Raw genomic sequence first — 13,231 nt, 5'->3', positions numbered from 1 at the left:
AAATTGAATTATCATCTAGGGTTAGGGTTTCGCCGCAATCTCCGTCAATCGCAACCGGAAAAACAATCAATTGAATCAAAATATTCACCGGAAAACATTCAATCAGAGATGTCGAAGAAGAACAACTTATCTCTTAGAAAAAAGCAGTACGAATTCGAGCTTCGAAGTAAGTTATCCTCAAAATTACGTATTTTTTGTTATTTTTATCCGATATTATTCGAATCTGATAATTTTGTGAATCAGGAGAAAAAGAAGAGAGAGATAAGAAGGCAAAGAAGCTGGAAGCTAAGAAGAACAAGATGAAGGTAATGATTTAGGGTTAAATGCTGTTGAATATTGTGTTTGTTTGTTTTTATATGTTTAGAATAAATGTTTGTTGATTGATTTTAGCTTTATAATGTTTGTTTTAGTAGTTTTTAGCAAGTTGATATGCTTGTTTGGGGTTAACATTTGAATACAAAGATGTTTTTGCAAATTGGTATCGAAATCGTCTTTAATGTTACTAGGAAGGGTATGAATTGATTCATCATCATTATCATATTCGGTGAATCCCACCAATAGCAAAGCAAAGGTAGGGTCTGAGGAGAGTAAGATGTAAACAGCCTTACCTCTACCCCGTAGGAATAGAGAGGTTGCTTCCAGTGAGACCCCCGGCTCGATAGTAGTTTTGCATCAAGCCTTGGACATAAGGCACATAACACTCAGCAATCGGGACAAAGACCGATTAGTGCATGTACCCTTTTGTCTTTCAGCTATCTACGCCACCACATGATCCATGATTAACCGTCCTCAGCTTTTAACGTTATTTTCACGAAATTAGTATAATAACGTTAAAATTAATGCACTTTCACTCATGGTTTTAAAAAACGGCTGAGGCGTGCGCCTCGAGGCGCGCCTCAAGGCGAAACGCCCAAAAAACGACTCTGAGGCGCGCCTCAGGGGGTTTCTAGTGTACATGCGCCTCAAAGAGGCTGAGGCGCTAAAAAGGCTGGCCTCAGGGGTTTCTGATAATTGTTTTTGATGTTTTTGACTTTTTATGTCAATTTCAAGCAATTTATTTCTTTTTTATGTGTGTTTTTGATGAATTTGATGCTGAATTTAGTTAGTATTGTTATTTTATAAGATATACAATTTTATATTTACATTTTTAATTCTGCCTCGGGCTTACGCCTCGGTTCGCGTCAAGGCTTACGCCTCGTGAGGCGAAGGGAAAACGCCTCGAAACTCGTTTCCGTTTTTTTAAACCTTGCTTTCACTTTTGCTGCCCCCCCCCCCCCCCCCCCCCCCCCCCGGGCCCCGATGGCCCACACATATACACATTTTATGCACATACTGCAAGCGGGACGTAAGGGTATGAATTGATTAAGAAACTTTTAGGGTTTCAAGAAATTTGATGACTTTGTTATATTATACATGATTCGGTGACACAATAGATAAACAAGTGTTATTATCTTGGTTTTAAAAAGCGTGAGGCGCACCGAGGCGATGGGATCCTGAGCCGAGGTGCAAATTGCAAAAGAGCGCAACTTTTCGAACTTTCACGTAGGTTTTTAGCATCACTTACCTTTTTGTACGCGAGCTACCTCACTGAGTCAGAATCGAGTTGCCTTGCGCATGCTTGAGGATGAGACGGCCGTTTTGAAACCCAGGTTATTATCTGAATCTGAATATGATAAGTACCAGGCTTGATTGACAGAAGTCAAACATGGATTTTGGAATGTTGTATGGTCATCGCTGTGTTAGCATTGAGTACAATAGAAACTAGAAGCGGCAAAATGTGGATGTCACTATTTACTTTACCTTTGATGCATTCAAAAGTATTTACTTAACCCCTTAACTTTAAACATTTTTAAACTGATGTTGCTTCCAAGTTTGGACTTTGTGCAACTTCATGAATCCAAAGTCGAGCTTTGTAAGCAAGTGACCACTATATATGTTCTTTCTATAAAAAGGACAGCTTGTTATAAAGTTCTTGTAAATTGTAATGCATGCCGATAAAGGCAAACTGCTAGATCATGTGCATGAGTTTTTCATTTATATGCGACTACCGGTGTGTGTGAGAGATTATGACTTGTTATGTTGTAAACTCATACGAATCTGCGTATTTTGTGATTAGGTTGATGGAAGTGCAAGCAAGAACAAGAAGAAGGGTAGTGGTGGATTTGCAGTAGGGAAGAAGAAAGTAAAGACCAGAATGACACCATTGGCTAAAGCTAAAGCTGCTCAAGCAATGGAACTTGATAATTGATGTCAAAGAAAAGAAAACGCTTTGCTTTTCTTTTCGATAAGGAATGAGCTTAAATTGTAATAGCATTTTTAAAGCTTGAGTTGGGGTTTCCTAAATTTTCTAATCTTATTGGGCTCATTTATAGATGTTTTCTACAAGGTTAAAAAAACATAATCAAGCCTCGAGCCGAACCGAAGCGGAATTAAAAAATAAATATAAGAACTTTCTTACCGCCTCGCCTCGAGGCGCATGCCTTGACCGCCTTGCCTCTTAGAGGCGTACGTACAAACATAACCTCATAAGGCGCCGCCTTGTACACGTTTTCTTATCGCCTTGACTGTATTTTAAACCATGGTTTTCTAAAATGCCGAACTCGCATACTCGCTAATTTGACAACTATCTACACATTTGTTCACAAAGGGACTAGAATTTTAATTACCATGGGAGAGACATCTTTTATACACATCTTAATACCGTTATGCTACAAGTCCTTTTGTATTTATATGTTAGAATGTATATTTATGAAGTCTGGGACCATTCGACTAGAAGTTTGTTCATGTTTGCTAAAATGTATTTATTAGGCTAGGGTGTGGTTTAAAGCCCATAGGGGCTTTATAGTGCCATGTCACAGCCACGTATACACCACGTAAGCGAGACACTTTATCGTTAACTTGCATGGTATGGTTTAAAGCCCCTATATTAAACAACGTCCATAGATTATTTAAAGTTTATTATAAAAAAATGAACAGAAAAAATGATTGGCTGAAAACAATGGTCCCACCTGCAGTTGCCATTAGCGCTCGTTGTTGGGATGAAGCCCTGTCAATAGCGTCCCCCTGCGGCGCCCAAGAGTGGCTATGGGGCGCTAAAGGGCATACCACAGCCCATGGCCTTACTAATTTTATATTATAACCTACTGTTTCATTTTCATTTATTTTTACCTTTGTTTAGCTTATGAAACACATTTTTTAGAAAATTTGATTTTAGGAAAATCAATTCTTTCATAGAATGACTAACATTAGTTATTAGAAATTTATGTAACACACACTTTTCAAAATTACGTTATGATATAAACTAGATGGAACCCCGCCGCATTGCGGTTGAGGCTTACAATTTAAGACGCAACGTATACAAACGCTAGATGGAAGTAATTTAACGCTAAGTAATTAAATTTTTTTTTTGCATTCTAAAAATATATTATTTGTTTAAATAAAAGCTAAATTGTGTGGAATATAGGTCTGTATTCATAAAGTGTGGAATTTAAGTCTATATTCATTAAGTGTCGAAACACCTTAAAGAGTAAATTACTTTTTGAGTTTTTGTGTTTTAATGGGTTTAACTATTTGAGGCCAAGATCAAAATGTTTAACGCCCTGAGTCCCTAGACGCTTTTTTATAACCATTTGAGTTGAATTTTTAACCTTCCGAGTCCAATTTTTTTTTTTAACAAAATTGGACTAAAAACGTTATAAAATAAACGGTTAGAGACTTGAAACGTTAAACTTTTTGATTTTGGGTTCAAGTGGTTAAAACCACTAAAACACAGGGGCTAAAAAGTAATTTACCCCAATTTAAAACTTGGTGCGTGTAGGTAAACATATAGGTGGTGTTTGTTTTTTGGGGAAATCTCTTTTGAGCACTTATGTCTGCGTCGTGCAGACCTTTGGGTCCTGCAGCTTGTTTGTTTTCTTGAAGAACTTCTCACTAAAAACATCTTCTCCACCTCTTCCCCACGCAGAGTCGCAGACATCAACCCAAGTCTTCAAACCTCTTCTCCCTCTTCTCCCTCCAGCTGACACCACCTCCTCTGCCACCACCGCCACCTCCGACACCACCTCCTCCGCCACCCACCTCCACTCCGCCACCACCTCCACCCCCGACACCCATCTCCTCTGACACACCACCTCCTCCGACACCCATCTCCCCCACCTCCACTCTGAACTGACCTGAACCATCTCCCTCTACCTCCGCCGCCGCAATCGTCAAGTGTTGCCACCAAGGAGTGGTGGTCGGCTCTGTTTCTCTCTCCTGACTCTCTCTCTCATGTGTCTCTCTCTCCGACGTCTCCCTCTCTCTGTCGATCTCTCTCTCTTTCTGACGTCTCCCTCTCTTTGTCGATCTCTCTCTCCGACGTCTCCGGTGGCTTGATTATGAGAGAGAGCAGAGGTGGGTTCTTGGAGTGGGGGCTAGAGTTTGCGGTGGTGCTTGGCTTCACGGTGGTTGTTGGTCGTGGTGGTGGAGGAGGTGGTGGCGGATGGTTGTGGTGGTGGTGGTAGATGAAGGCAGAGAGAGAGAGAGAGAGAGAGAGAGAGAGAGAGAGAAAGAGAGAGAAGTGTTGTGTTGTGTTGTGTGTGTTGTGAGAAGAGAAGAAGGGTTTTTGTAGAAGTAAAAAAAGCAAAGAGTCTTCTAATTACAGACTGCAGACTTTTGGTCCACCTCTTCTCTTGCAGATGTGATCTGCAGACTGCAGACCTTTTACATCTTAAAAACAAACAACACCATAGACCATGGGTATTGAAGTTGGGTTTTCATCCGGGTTCGGACTCTTGGATAAAATATAGATGATCCGAGTCCGATGTGTAGTTAAAATTGAGTGAATTGAGTTGGGTGAACTAACTTACATTACATTACAGCCCACCCACAGCCAACATTTCATACGTTTATTTCCAGATTTAGCCTCCTCGTTCACTCCGCCCCTCTTCTTCTTCACCCCCCCTATAAATATATTATTTATTCCATCTCACACACACAAACACACACACACATTCCTGCAACCAACAATGGGGTTTGCGAGAGCCATCAACCCTCACCCGCTTCCTCTACTCGCGGATACCCGTGCTACTAAACCCGTACCCGCTCCTTCCTCTTCTTCCCTCTTTCTCGGATCCACCCGCACCCTCCGCCCCACCCAAACCCGATCCATTTCTTCCCCTCATCGTCGATCTGCTGCTTCTGCTGTTGCCGCTAAAGTCTCCGATGTCAAGCTCAAATCCACCACCAATCTCGTAAGCTCAGTAATTCCTCAATTGCATTTCGTTAATTACGATGTTTTTGATCTCTAACTTTTTAAACCCTAATTTCAGTTAAAATTAAGATGCTTCAGTTTATCTAAATAATTGTTGAATTGGCAATGGATCTGGTTAATTACGAGGCTATGTTGTGTTTGGCGAATTGCTTTATGAAATTCCTTCAATTATGTATCAGTTAAACCCTAATATAGCTCATGTGCCTCAATTAAATTTTTATATGTTCAATTTAGGTTTCTGAAGTATCTATTTGATGATGATAATCTGAATTTAGTGTTACTAATAGTATGTCACTAACTTATAAAGTTAATTATTTATTAATACAAAGTTGATTATTGCAACTAGTAATAGAGGTGATCATAAACTGTTAAGTGTTAACCAATTCCAACTGTAACAACTAACAAATCAGCTATTCTGTTGGTTAACAACTATACTTAAGGGGGTTGAAATGGGCAAATAAAAAACTAATGAAAAAAGAAATGGGTCAGGATGGGTAGTTAATTACCCTAATAACGTCTTCGTTCAGAGTTTTCGAGGGTTTATATTTTATTCAGTTATTCTATATCAGGTTGACCGTTATGTGAACCAGAAGCTGAAACTGTACACCATAGTTGTCAATAGCGATCGCTATGGTCGTTATAGTGAATAGCGTGGCGCCATGGCGTATAGGTCCATGCTTGCTATATGGTCTGTAGCGATAGATAGCAGCAGTGGCGGATCTAGGATTCCGGCCAAGCGGGAACGTTTTATAAATAGGCGGTAACGAAATCGAAAAAACGTCAAATTTTTCCAAAATTTACACTAAAAACGTTAAAAATTTTCCGACCAAGCGGTAGCGGAGGCTACCCCTTGGTTCTACATATATCCGCCCCTGGATAGCGGCCTTTATTTATTTTTTGTTTTTTTATATAAATAACCATTAAATATAGTTAAAAATAGCTGGATGTTTGCTTTTTGTTAAATATACATGTAAAATAGCGTATATACCAGGGTATTTTGATACAATATACATATAAAAAATTTATTTTTTTTAGTGTATTGCTATTTATAAAATAGCGCATGCTATATATCGCTATTCGCTATGTAGCATATAGGTACCTTATCGCTATTTGTCGCTATTCGCTGTTAACAATATGCTCGACACACATCGCCTTGCCTTATGAATCACTGTTTGTTTGGTTTAATCTGGTTCTGACGTTGCCAACGTCGGCAGAAATTCAAAATACGTCATCGTTTCTGCTCTGTAGTTTAAGTAAACCGTATCTATATCTGTCTGTATTTGCATTCATACTTGATGCAGCTTTTTCATGTTCAAATTGCTGATCATATTTCATATGTAATATTTAACAATTTTGATTGTTTATGAAGGTCGTCGTTAACGCAAATCATTTGGTAATTCTTAATATTGAACGGGAAAAAAGTTATTTTGCACAATTACCTGATAATTTTTACAGTCATCTCAATTACAGTTTATTATGACCTTTATTAATTATAATCCACATTTACCCAAACACTATGAAATTATAATCCTTTATTAATTAAGGATTTGTGTTTCACCGATGGTTTCGTTTAGATGTAACACCTTTCCTAGCATTTTGTTCTTGTTTTAACACTAATAGCTCGGCTGCTTTACCTACAACCAACCCGACAATTAACTTAATCAAAGATATAGTCTTTGTTGAACAGATACGAATGTTTCATAACTTAATCAAAGAGAGGAGAAATACACCTAGAGAAGAAGACTTTTAAAATTAGAAAAGATTACCTTTTTTCTGTGTTTTGTTTTAGGAATATGTGGTTATTGATATGTAATGCATTCACTAACCGTCTTTATTACTTTTTTGAATTTTCAATATGTATTAACGATAATAAAAAGAGTTCAAGACAGCCTAACCAAACCGTTTGGCCGGTTCGGCTGACTGACCCAACTCAACTGTTTCGGTTTTTACAATTTCCGAAACTGCAGTTTGTGGTTCGGCCCAGAATCTTCATAAAAACTGGACCAGACCATGTACACCGCTATACAAGAAACCTCACTTGGATGTTTGATCTGTGTGTGCAGTTGGTTACCAAAGAAGAAGGTTTAGAAGTATATGAAGACATGATCTTGGGCAGAGTTTTCGAGGACATGTGTGCACAAATGTATTATAGGGGCAAAATGTTTGGTTTTGTCCATTTATACAACGGTCAAGAAGCCGTTTCCTCAGGGTTCATCAAACTCCTAAAGAAGGAAGACAGTGTTGTGAGCACATACCGTGATCACGTTCACGCCCTAAGCAAAGGTGTACCCGCACGTGCCGTCATGAGCGAGCTCTTCGGGAAAACAACTGGATGTTGCCGTGGGCAGGGTGGGTCCATGCACATGTTCTCCGCTGAACACAATGTTCTCGGTGGTTTTGCGTTTATCGGAGAAGGGATACCGGTTGCCACAGGTGCAGCCTTCACTAGCAAGTACAAACGGGAAGTTTTGAAAGAAGCGGATTGCGATCATGTCACGTTAGCGTTCTTCGGAGACGGTACTGCAAACAACGGGCAGTTCTTCGAGTGCTTGAACATGGCTGCGTTATGGAAGTTGCCGATAATATTTGTCGTAGAGAATAATCTATGGGCCATTGGTATGTCCCATCTTCGTGCGACTTCCGATCCCGAAATCTGGAAGAAAGGCCCGGCTTTTGGGATGCCGGGAGTCCATGTTGACGGGATGGATGTGTTGAAGGTGCGGGAGGTAGCAAAGGAGGCTATCGGGCGTGCGAGAAGAGGTGAAGGCCCGACATTGGTTGAATGCGAGACTTACAGGTTTAGAGGGCACTCTTTGGCCGACCCTGACGAGCTTCGTGACCCAGGTAATTAAGTTATTTTATATGGCTGCAAACGAGCCCGAGCTCTACCAGACTCGAGCTTGAGTTCGATTAACTTGTGACAGCTCGAGCTGTGTTTTCAAAGCTTGAGCTCGGCTCGTTTATTATCTATTAATTATTATATTAAATAAAAATAATTTAAACAATAGAGTCGTTTAGGCTCTCAAGCTGGATAAGTGAAGCTCGGGCTCGTTTAACAAACAAGCTTATTTTTAGGTTCGGGCTCGGCTTGTAAACAAGTTTAAATAAGTTCGGCTCGTTTACACAACTTTAATAAGGGGTAAATGTTATGAAATATTTACAAAAAACTAATATTACACTAAGGCTCGACAAGCCTGACGAGCTTCACATGCCAGGCTCGAGCTCGGGCTTGATAAATAAACGAGCTTTATTTTTGGCTCAAGCTCGGCCTGGGCTCGATAAGACTCGGCTCGTTTCAAGCTTTTTCTCGAGCTGCTCGACTCGTTTGCACCCTAAAGTTATAAAAGGGTTCTAACTGTAGTATCTGGTTCGATTAACAAATTAACATGATTTTGGTTGACCCATATGACAGATGAGAAGGCCCGTTATGCAGCCCGAGACCCGATAACCCAGTTTAAGAAATACCTGATCGAAAACAAACTGGCAAGTGAAGCAGAGTTGAAGGCGATCGAGAAGAAGATAGACGAGGTGGTTGAGGAGGCCGTGGAGTTTGCAGACGAAAGCCCGGCACCTTCTAGAAGCCAGCTGTTGGAGAATGTGTTTGCTGATCCGAGAGGCTTTGGAATCGGGCCTGACGGAAGGTATAGGTGTGAAGACCCGAAGTTCACCGAAGGCACAGCTCAGGTCTAGACTTTGGTTTGTGTTCCTTTTATGTTTTTGTTTCATCATGTTTGTCTTCTTTTCTATAATTCTTGTGTTATCTTATTATGCCAACAATTGTTATTGTAGTTTGTATTTTGAGATTGAATATCCTAGCTTTATGGATTATTCTCCTTTAAAGTCTGTACTTGATCAAACTTGTAGTGCAACTTATTTATATAAAAGACTTTAACGGTTTTGCCCCAAACGTTTCAAAATAGCCATTTTACTCCCTGATCTATGAAGGCCTTCATGATTTTGCTCCCCGCCTCTAAACGTCATCCATTTTAACAGTTAGGGTTTTAAGCTGGAATTGTAAAGGGAGGGTTGGGATAAGACATAATTGCCCCTTAGGTGTTTTGCACGTGACAAATTTAACTGTTAAAGTGGATGACGTTTAGGGACGGGGAGCAAAATGAAAACCTTCATAGATCAGGGAGTAAAATGACTATTTTGAAAGGTTTGGGGCAAAACCGTTAAAGTGACCAAACCACAAGGAGCAAAACGGAAGTTTACTCTATATAAAATCTCTTCTTGAAATAATAATCGGGTTAAGATCATACAACCTACTTTCACATGTATGTTCCCCAACCGAATTGAGAAGTAAAACATGTGGTGTCCGTACTCTCCTCATCAATGTCGAAGCCTAGGAGGAAAGCAATTTATGTAATCGCTTTGAATGCGAAACAGGGCCGGATACAACAATATCTCGTGGAATAACTGGCGAACTTTCAATGTTTCGGGCATCTTTGAGTAACGTGGTTAAAAGGGGTTGGGTCAACAGTCGGCCAAGGGCGAGATGTGGTATGGGTCAAAAAGGGGTTGGTGGGCATAAACTAAGTATACGGTGACATAAAAAACCGCTAGCTATAAATAAAACGAAACGACATTCGTATCATCATAAACTAAGTTGTTACTGTTCTTGTTTCTGTCCCAAAGAGGTCTTAAAACAAGATGCATATATCAAACATGTTATATATACCCTATAATGAGTTGTCATTCGATGTGTCATATGGTGTGTGAAAGTGTAGCTTCTCTTAAAATAGTTATTATATTAAATCAGGATAAGGATAGTGTAAAAAGGGCCTAAAGTGTGAGAAGTGTATTATAACACTATATATAATACTATATAACACCATATAAACACCGTATAACACTATGTAACACCATATAACATTATATAACAAATATAACACTATACATTTATCATAGACATGCTATCAGACAACCTATAGTGTTATATTTGTTATATAATGATATATAATGTTACATAATGTTATATGGTATTATATGGTGTTACATATTGTTATACGGTGTTTATATGGTGTTATATAGTATTATATATAGTGTTATAATACACTTCTCACACTTTGAGCACTTTTTACAGGATCCTCTACCTATTAATTCATAATATATAGTAATTTATAAATTTTAACATTTTGTTACATGCATCACTATTTGAAAGCATTAATAGTTGATAATAGGTAAGAAAAGTCACGTTTCTAAGTCATCATAAGAACACTATTTTAATTCTTTAAGCAAACCAGATGAGAAAGTTGTGGAATCTAAATCTATAATGGACTAATGGCCTAACAATCAATCAGACAAAACATAACTAGTAAAATTCCACTTGTAGTAGAGTTATTGGTAGGATCTGAATTGGGATGATGGCACAATCTCACTATTAGAAAACAAGGCAATTGCCACCAAAATATGCGACCTACACAAGCCGCTCACAAAAGTAGCGACTAGTTTGCGACGAAAATCAAAACAATCGGAAAATTAAAGACCAACCCAGATTTTGTTGCAAAACAGTCGCAGTTTGTGACTACTTTTTTTGGTCGCAAATAGGTTGAATAGTGGTCGGAAAATGATCACAAAAAAGAGAAAAATAAAAAAACAAAAGTTGCAACCGCCAAAAGCGGTTGCAAATATGAGAAATATGTAAAAAGGCAAAATTTGCGACCGCCTAAATGGTCGCAAATACGAGAAATATATAAAAACAAAAGTTGCGCCACGTAAAGCGGTCGCAAAAACAAGAAATATGTAAAAATTGAAAAACAGAGAAATACGTAAAAAAGCAAAAGTTGCGACGTCTAAATTGGTGGTTGCAAATACGAGAAATAAATATAAAAAAGAAAGCAAAAGTCGCGACCATTTAAAGCGGTCGCAAATACAAGAAATATGTAAAAAACAAAAGTTGCGACCGTCTAAAGCGGTCGCAAATGTGTTTTGGTTCTGAAGGGGTATGGTCCCAGATCTCGCGTCAGCATCGACCGCGAATGACCATTACCCTTATCAAAACCCCCACTAGCTAAACAACCTACTTATGTCCGTGCGGGAACGCATCGACACAATGATTGAATCCAATCTGTCCAGTGATGGAGGACTTACCTGGAATATTAGAACGGTAGAGTGATGCGGCATAGCATCACATCTGGTGTATGAAAACGGAAGTATTCACAACGATGCGGCCTAGCACCGCGTCCAGTGAACACTTCTATCAATACAAGGAAGCTGGATAACAGCAACAGTCACCACAGGAGACGATGCGGCTAGCACCGCATCTCGCGTATTTCTTGATCACAAGCAAGAGACGCGATAACATCAGATGTTACCGCAGGCAGAAATGCGGCACACACCGCATCCTATACGCCCAACAAGTGGGACTGACACACCAGTGCAAGTAACGCCAATGACAGTCATCTGTCAAGATTACGTAAGCAACAGACTGACGTGGCGTAACCTCCACACCCGACAAGCCTGACGCACCTGCAAAGGTGCAGCACGTCGTCAGTCTGTCCTCATCCTCCTCCTCTACTCCTCGGCTATAAATACCAACCCCAAACCAGGTTTGAGGTATCTCTTCACAACTCTCTCACTACTACTACTATCTTACTTTGCTTCCCAAGCAAATTACTGATTCTCACGCCGGAGAGTGGTAACAAGGAGCACCCCCCACCCCATCCTCCTTGTTACGAATCACGGTTTGTTTCCTTGTGCAGGAGATCAACCCACCGGTGATCCAGCCAGTGATCCTCGAGAGGAAGGGATTAACCCTTCTTGACGAGACCAGTGAGTTAACCCTGCCCGGTTAACCATTGTTTCATCATTGGCGCCCACCGCTACTCTTAGCACTTTTCAAACCATCCTTTTCCCTCTCTCACAATCATGACTGATCACCAAAACAACACTGGGGATAACCAAAATCCCACAAATCTAAGTCCGGTAAGGGTCAATCCCTCAACATCGCAACCCGGACACATCGGCACGTCCACACAAAGGGGTCCCTCCCTTACGTTTGGACATGACTTATCACAGTACGCATCCGTGATCCCACCAGGCATGGACGTTCATGCCTGGCACGACCAGTAGGCAGCCTTGCTGACAGCAACATACAATCGCGCTTGTGCGGAAGCGTAGATACAAGCTGGGCCCACCCCAGCACCGCACACCCCCGCCGATCGTATTTTACAATACACAGGCAGGGCACATTCACGTCCAGCTTCGAGAAGCCGACGTTAAGACCGCGGATCATCTTACTGTTTGGTGCACACAATCAACGATGAGATTCCGCGTACGGGTCCCACACCAGGGGACCAGTGCATACCCGCCTAGGTCCCTACGTTGAGGACAAGCAACGATCCGCATCCCGACATGGCTCTGGAATTCAGAGCCGGTTGGGCCCACAGCCATACACCGAAGGGTATGGTCGTACCGATCCGAACGACCATACATATTGTGGGGATTCGCACACCTGCAGCAGACCGGGAGGACGCAACTATGTTCCTCCCACTCACCCCCGCAATACATACCTCAGGGCTGCAAAGCGCCCTGAGAATAAACCCTACAGACCAAAGGCTGCAGCTGAAAACTCTAAATTCGCCCCGCGGATTGCCCGCGCCCATGTCACTAGAACAAAGTTCCCATTCAATGTTGGGAAATACAGTGGTTCGACCGACTCGGACGACCACATGAACATTTTCATGGGTGCGGGGTGCAATGGCCAGTGGGATGAACCCACTTGGTGTAATTTTTTCCCCAGACCCTCACGGGCCTGGCCAGGGCATGGTTCGATTCTTTGCCAGTAGGATCACTGGAATCATTCGAGGACTTGCACGCCAAGTTCCTCGCCCATTTCAGCCAGCAACGACGCCACGAACGTGATTCGATAGACGTCATGAATATCTGGCGTAGGGATGACGAATCTATCGAAGCATTCGTCGTCCGTTACAACAAAGAGTGCCTGGAGATAGGTGACGTGGCAGACCAAATGGTACG

General features: G+C 41.0%; 2 protein-coding genes across 2 annotated transcripts; both read left to right on the top strand.

The window, feature by feature from the left end:
• On the top strand, positions 1 to 2,385 carry LOC110900379. The gene is made up of 3 exons (XM_022147259.2): positions 1 to 166; positions 244 to 305; positions 2,117 to 2,385. Exons 1-3 carry the CDS (start codon positions 109 to 111, stop codon positions 2,246 to 2,248), a joined length of 252 nt encoding a protein of 83 aa, XP_022002951.1. The 5' UTR covers positions 1 to 108; the 3' UTR covers positions 2,249 to 2,385.
• A 2,461-nt stretch (positions 2,386 to 4,846) lies between these two features.
• LOC110900378 (pyruvate dehydrogenase E1 component subunit alpha-3, chloroplastic) lies at positions 4,847 to 9,153 on the top strand. The gene is made up of 3 exons (XM_022147258.2): positions 4,847 to 5,231; positions 7,315 to 8,095; positions 8,664 to 9,153. Exons 1-3 carry the CDS (start codon positions 5,007 to 5,009, stop codon positions 8,939 to 8,941), a joined length of 1,284 nt encoding a protein of 427 aa, XP_022002950.1. The 5' UTR covers positions 4,847 to 5,006; the 3' UTR covers positions 8,942 to 9,153.
• The last annotated feature ends 4,078 nt before the right edge of the window (positions 9,154 to 13,231 follow it).

Source organism: Helianthus annuus, chromosome 13, assembly GCF_002127325.2.
Source record: "Helianthus annuus cultivar XRQ/B chromosome 13, HanXRQr2.0-SUNRISE, whole genome shotgun sequence".
In the NCBI taxonomy this organism is placed as follows: domain Eukaryota; kingdom Viridiplantae; phylum Streptophyta; class Magnoliopsida; order Asterales; family Asteraceae; genus Helianthus; species Helianthus annuus.
Note: the sequence above shows the minus strand (reverse complement) of the source record. Positions and strands in the feature narration are given on the sequence as shown.

Coding starts and splice junctions, on each gene's coding strand:
- LOC110900379 (XM_022147259.2), top strand. CDS start 109: ATGTCGAAGAAGAACAACTTATCTCTTAGAAAAAAGCAGTACGAATTC. Junction 167..243: donor GTACGAATTCGAGCTTCGAA/GTAAGTTATCCT, acceptor TTTGTGAATCAG/GAGAAAAAGAAGAGAGAGAT. Junction 306..2,116: donor CTAAGAAGAACAAGATGAAG/GTAATGATTTAG, acceptor TTTTGTGATTAG/GTTGATGGAAGTGCAAGCAA.
- LOC110900378 (XM_022147258.2), top strand. CDS start 5,007: ATGGGGTTTGCGAGAGCCATCAACCCTCACCCGCTTCCTCTACTCGCG. Junction 5,232..7,314: donor TCAAATCCACCACCAATCTC/GTAAGCTCAGTA, acceptor CTGTGTGTGCAG/TTGGTTACCAAAGAAGAAGG. Junction 8,096..8,663: donor TGACGAGCTTCGTGACCCAG/GTAATTAAGTTA, acceptor CCCATATGACAG/ATGAGAAGGCCCGTTATGCA.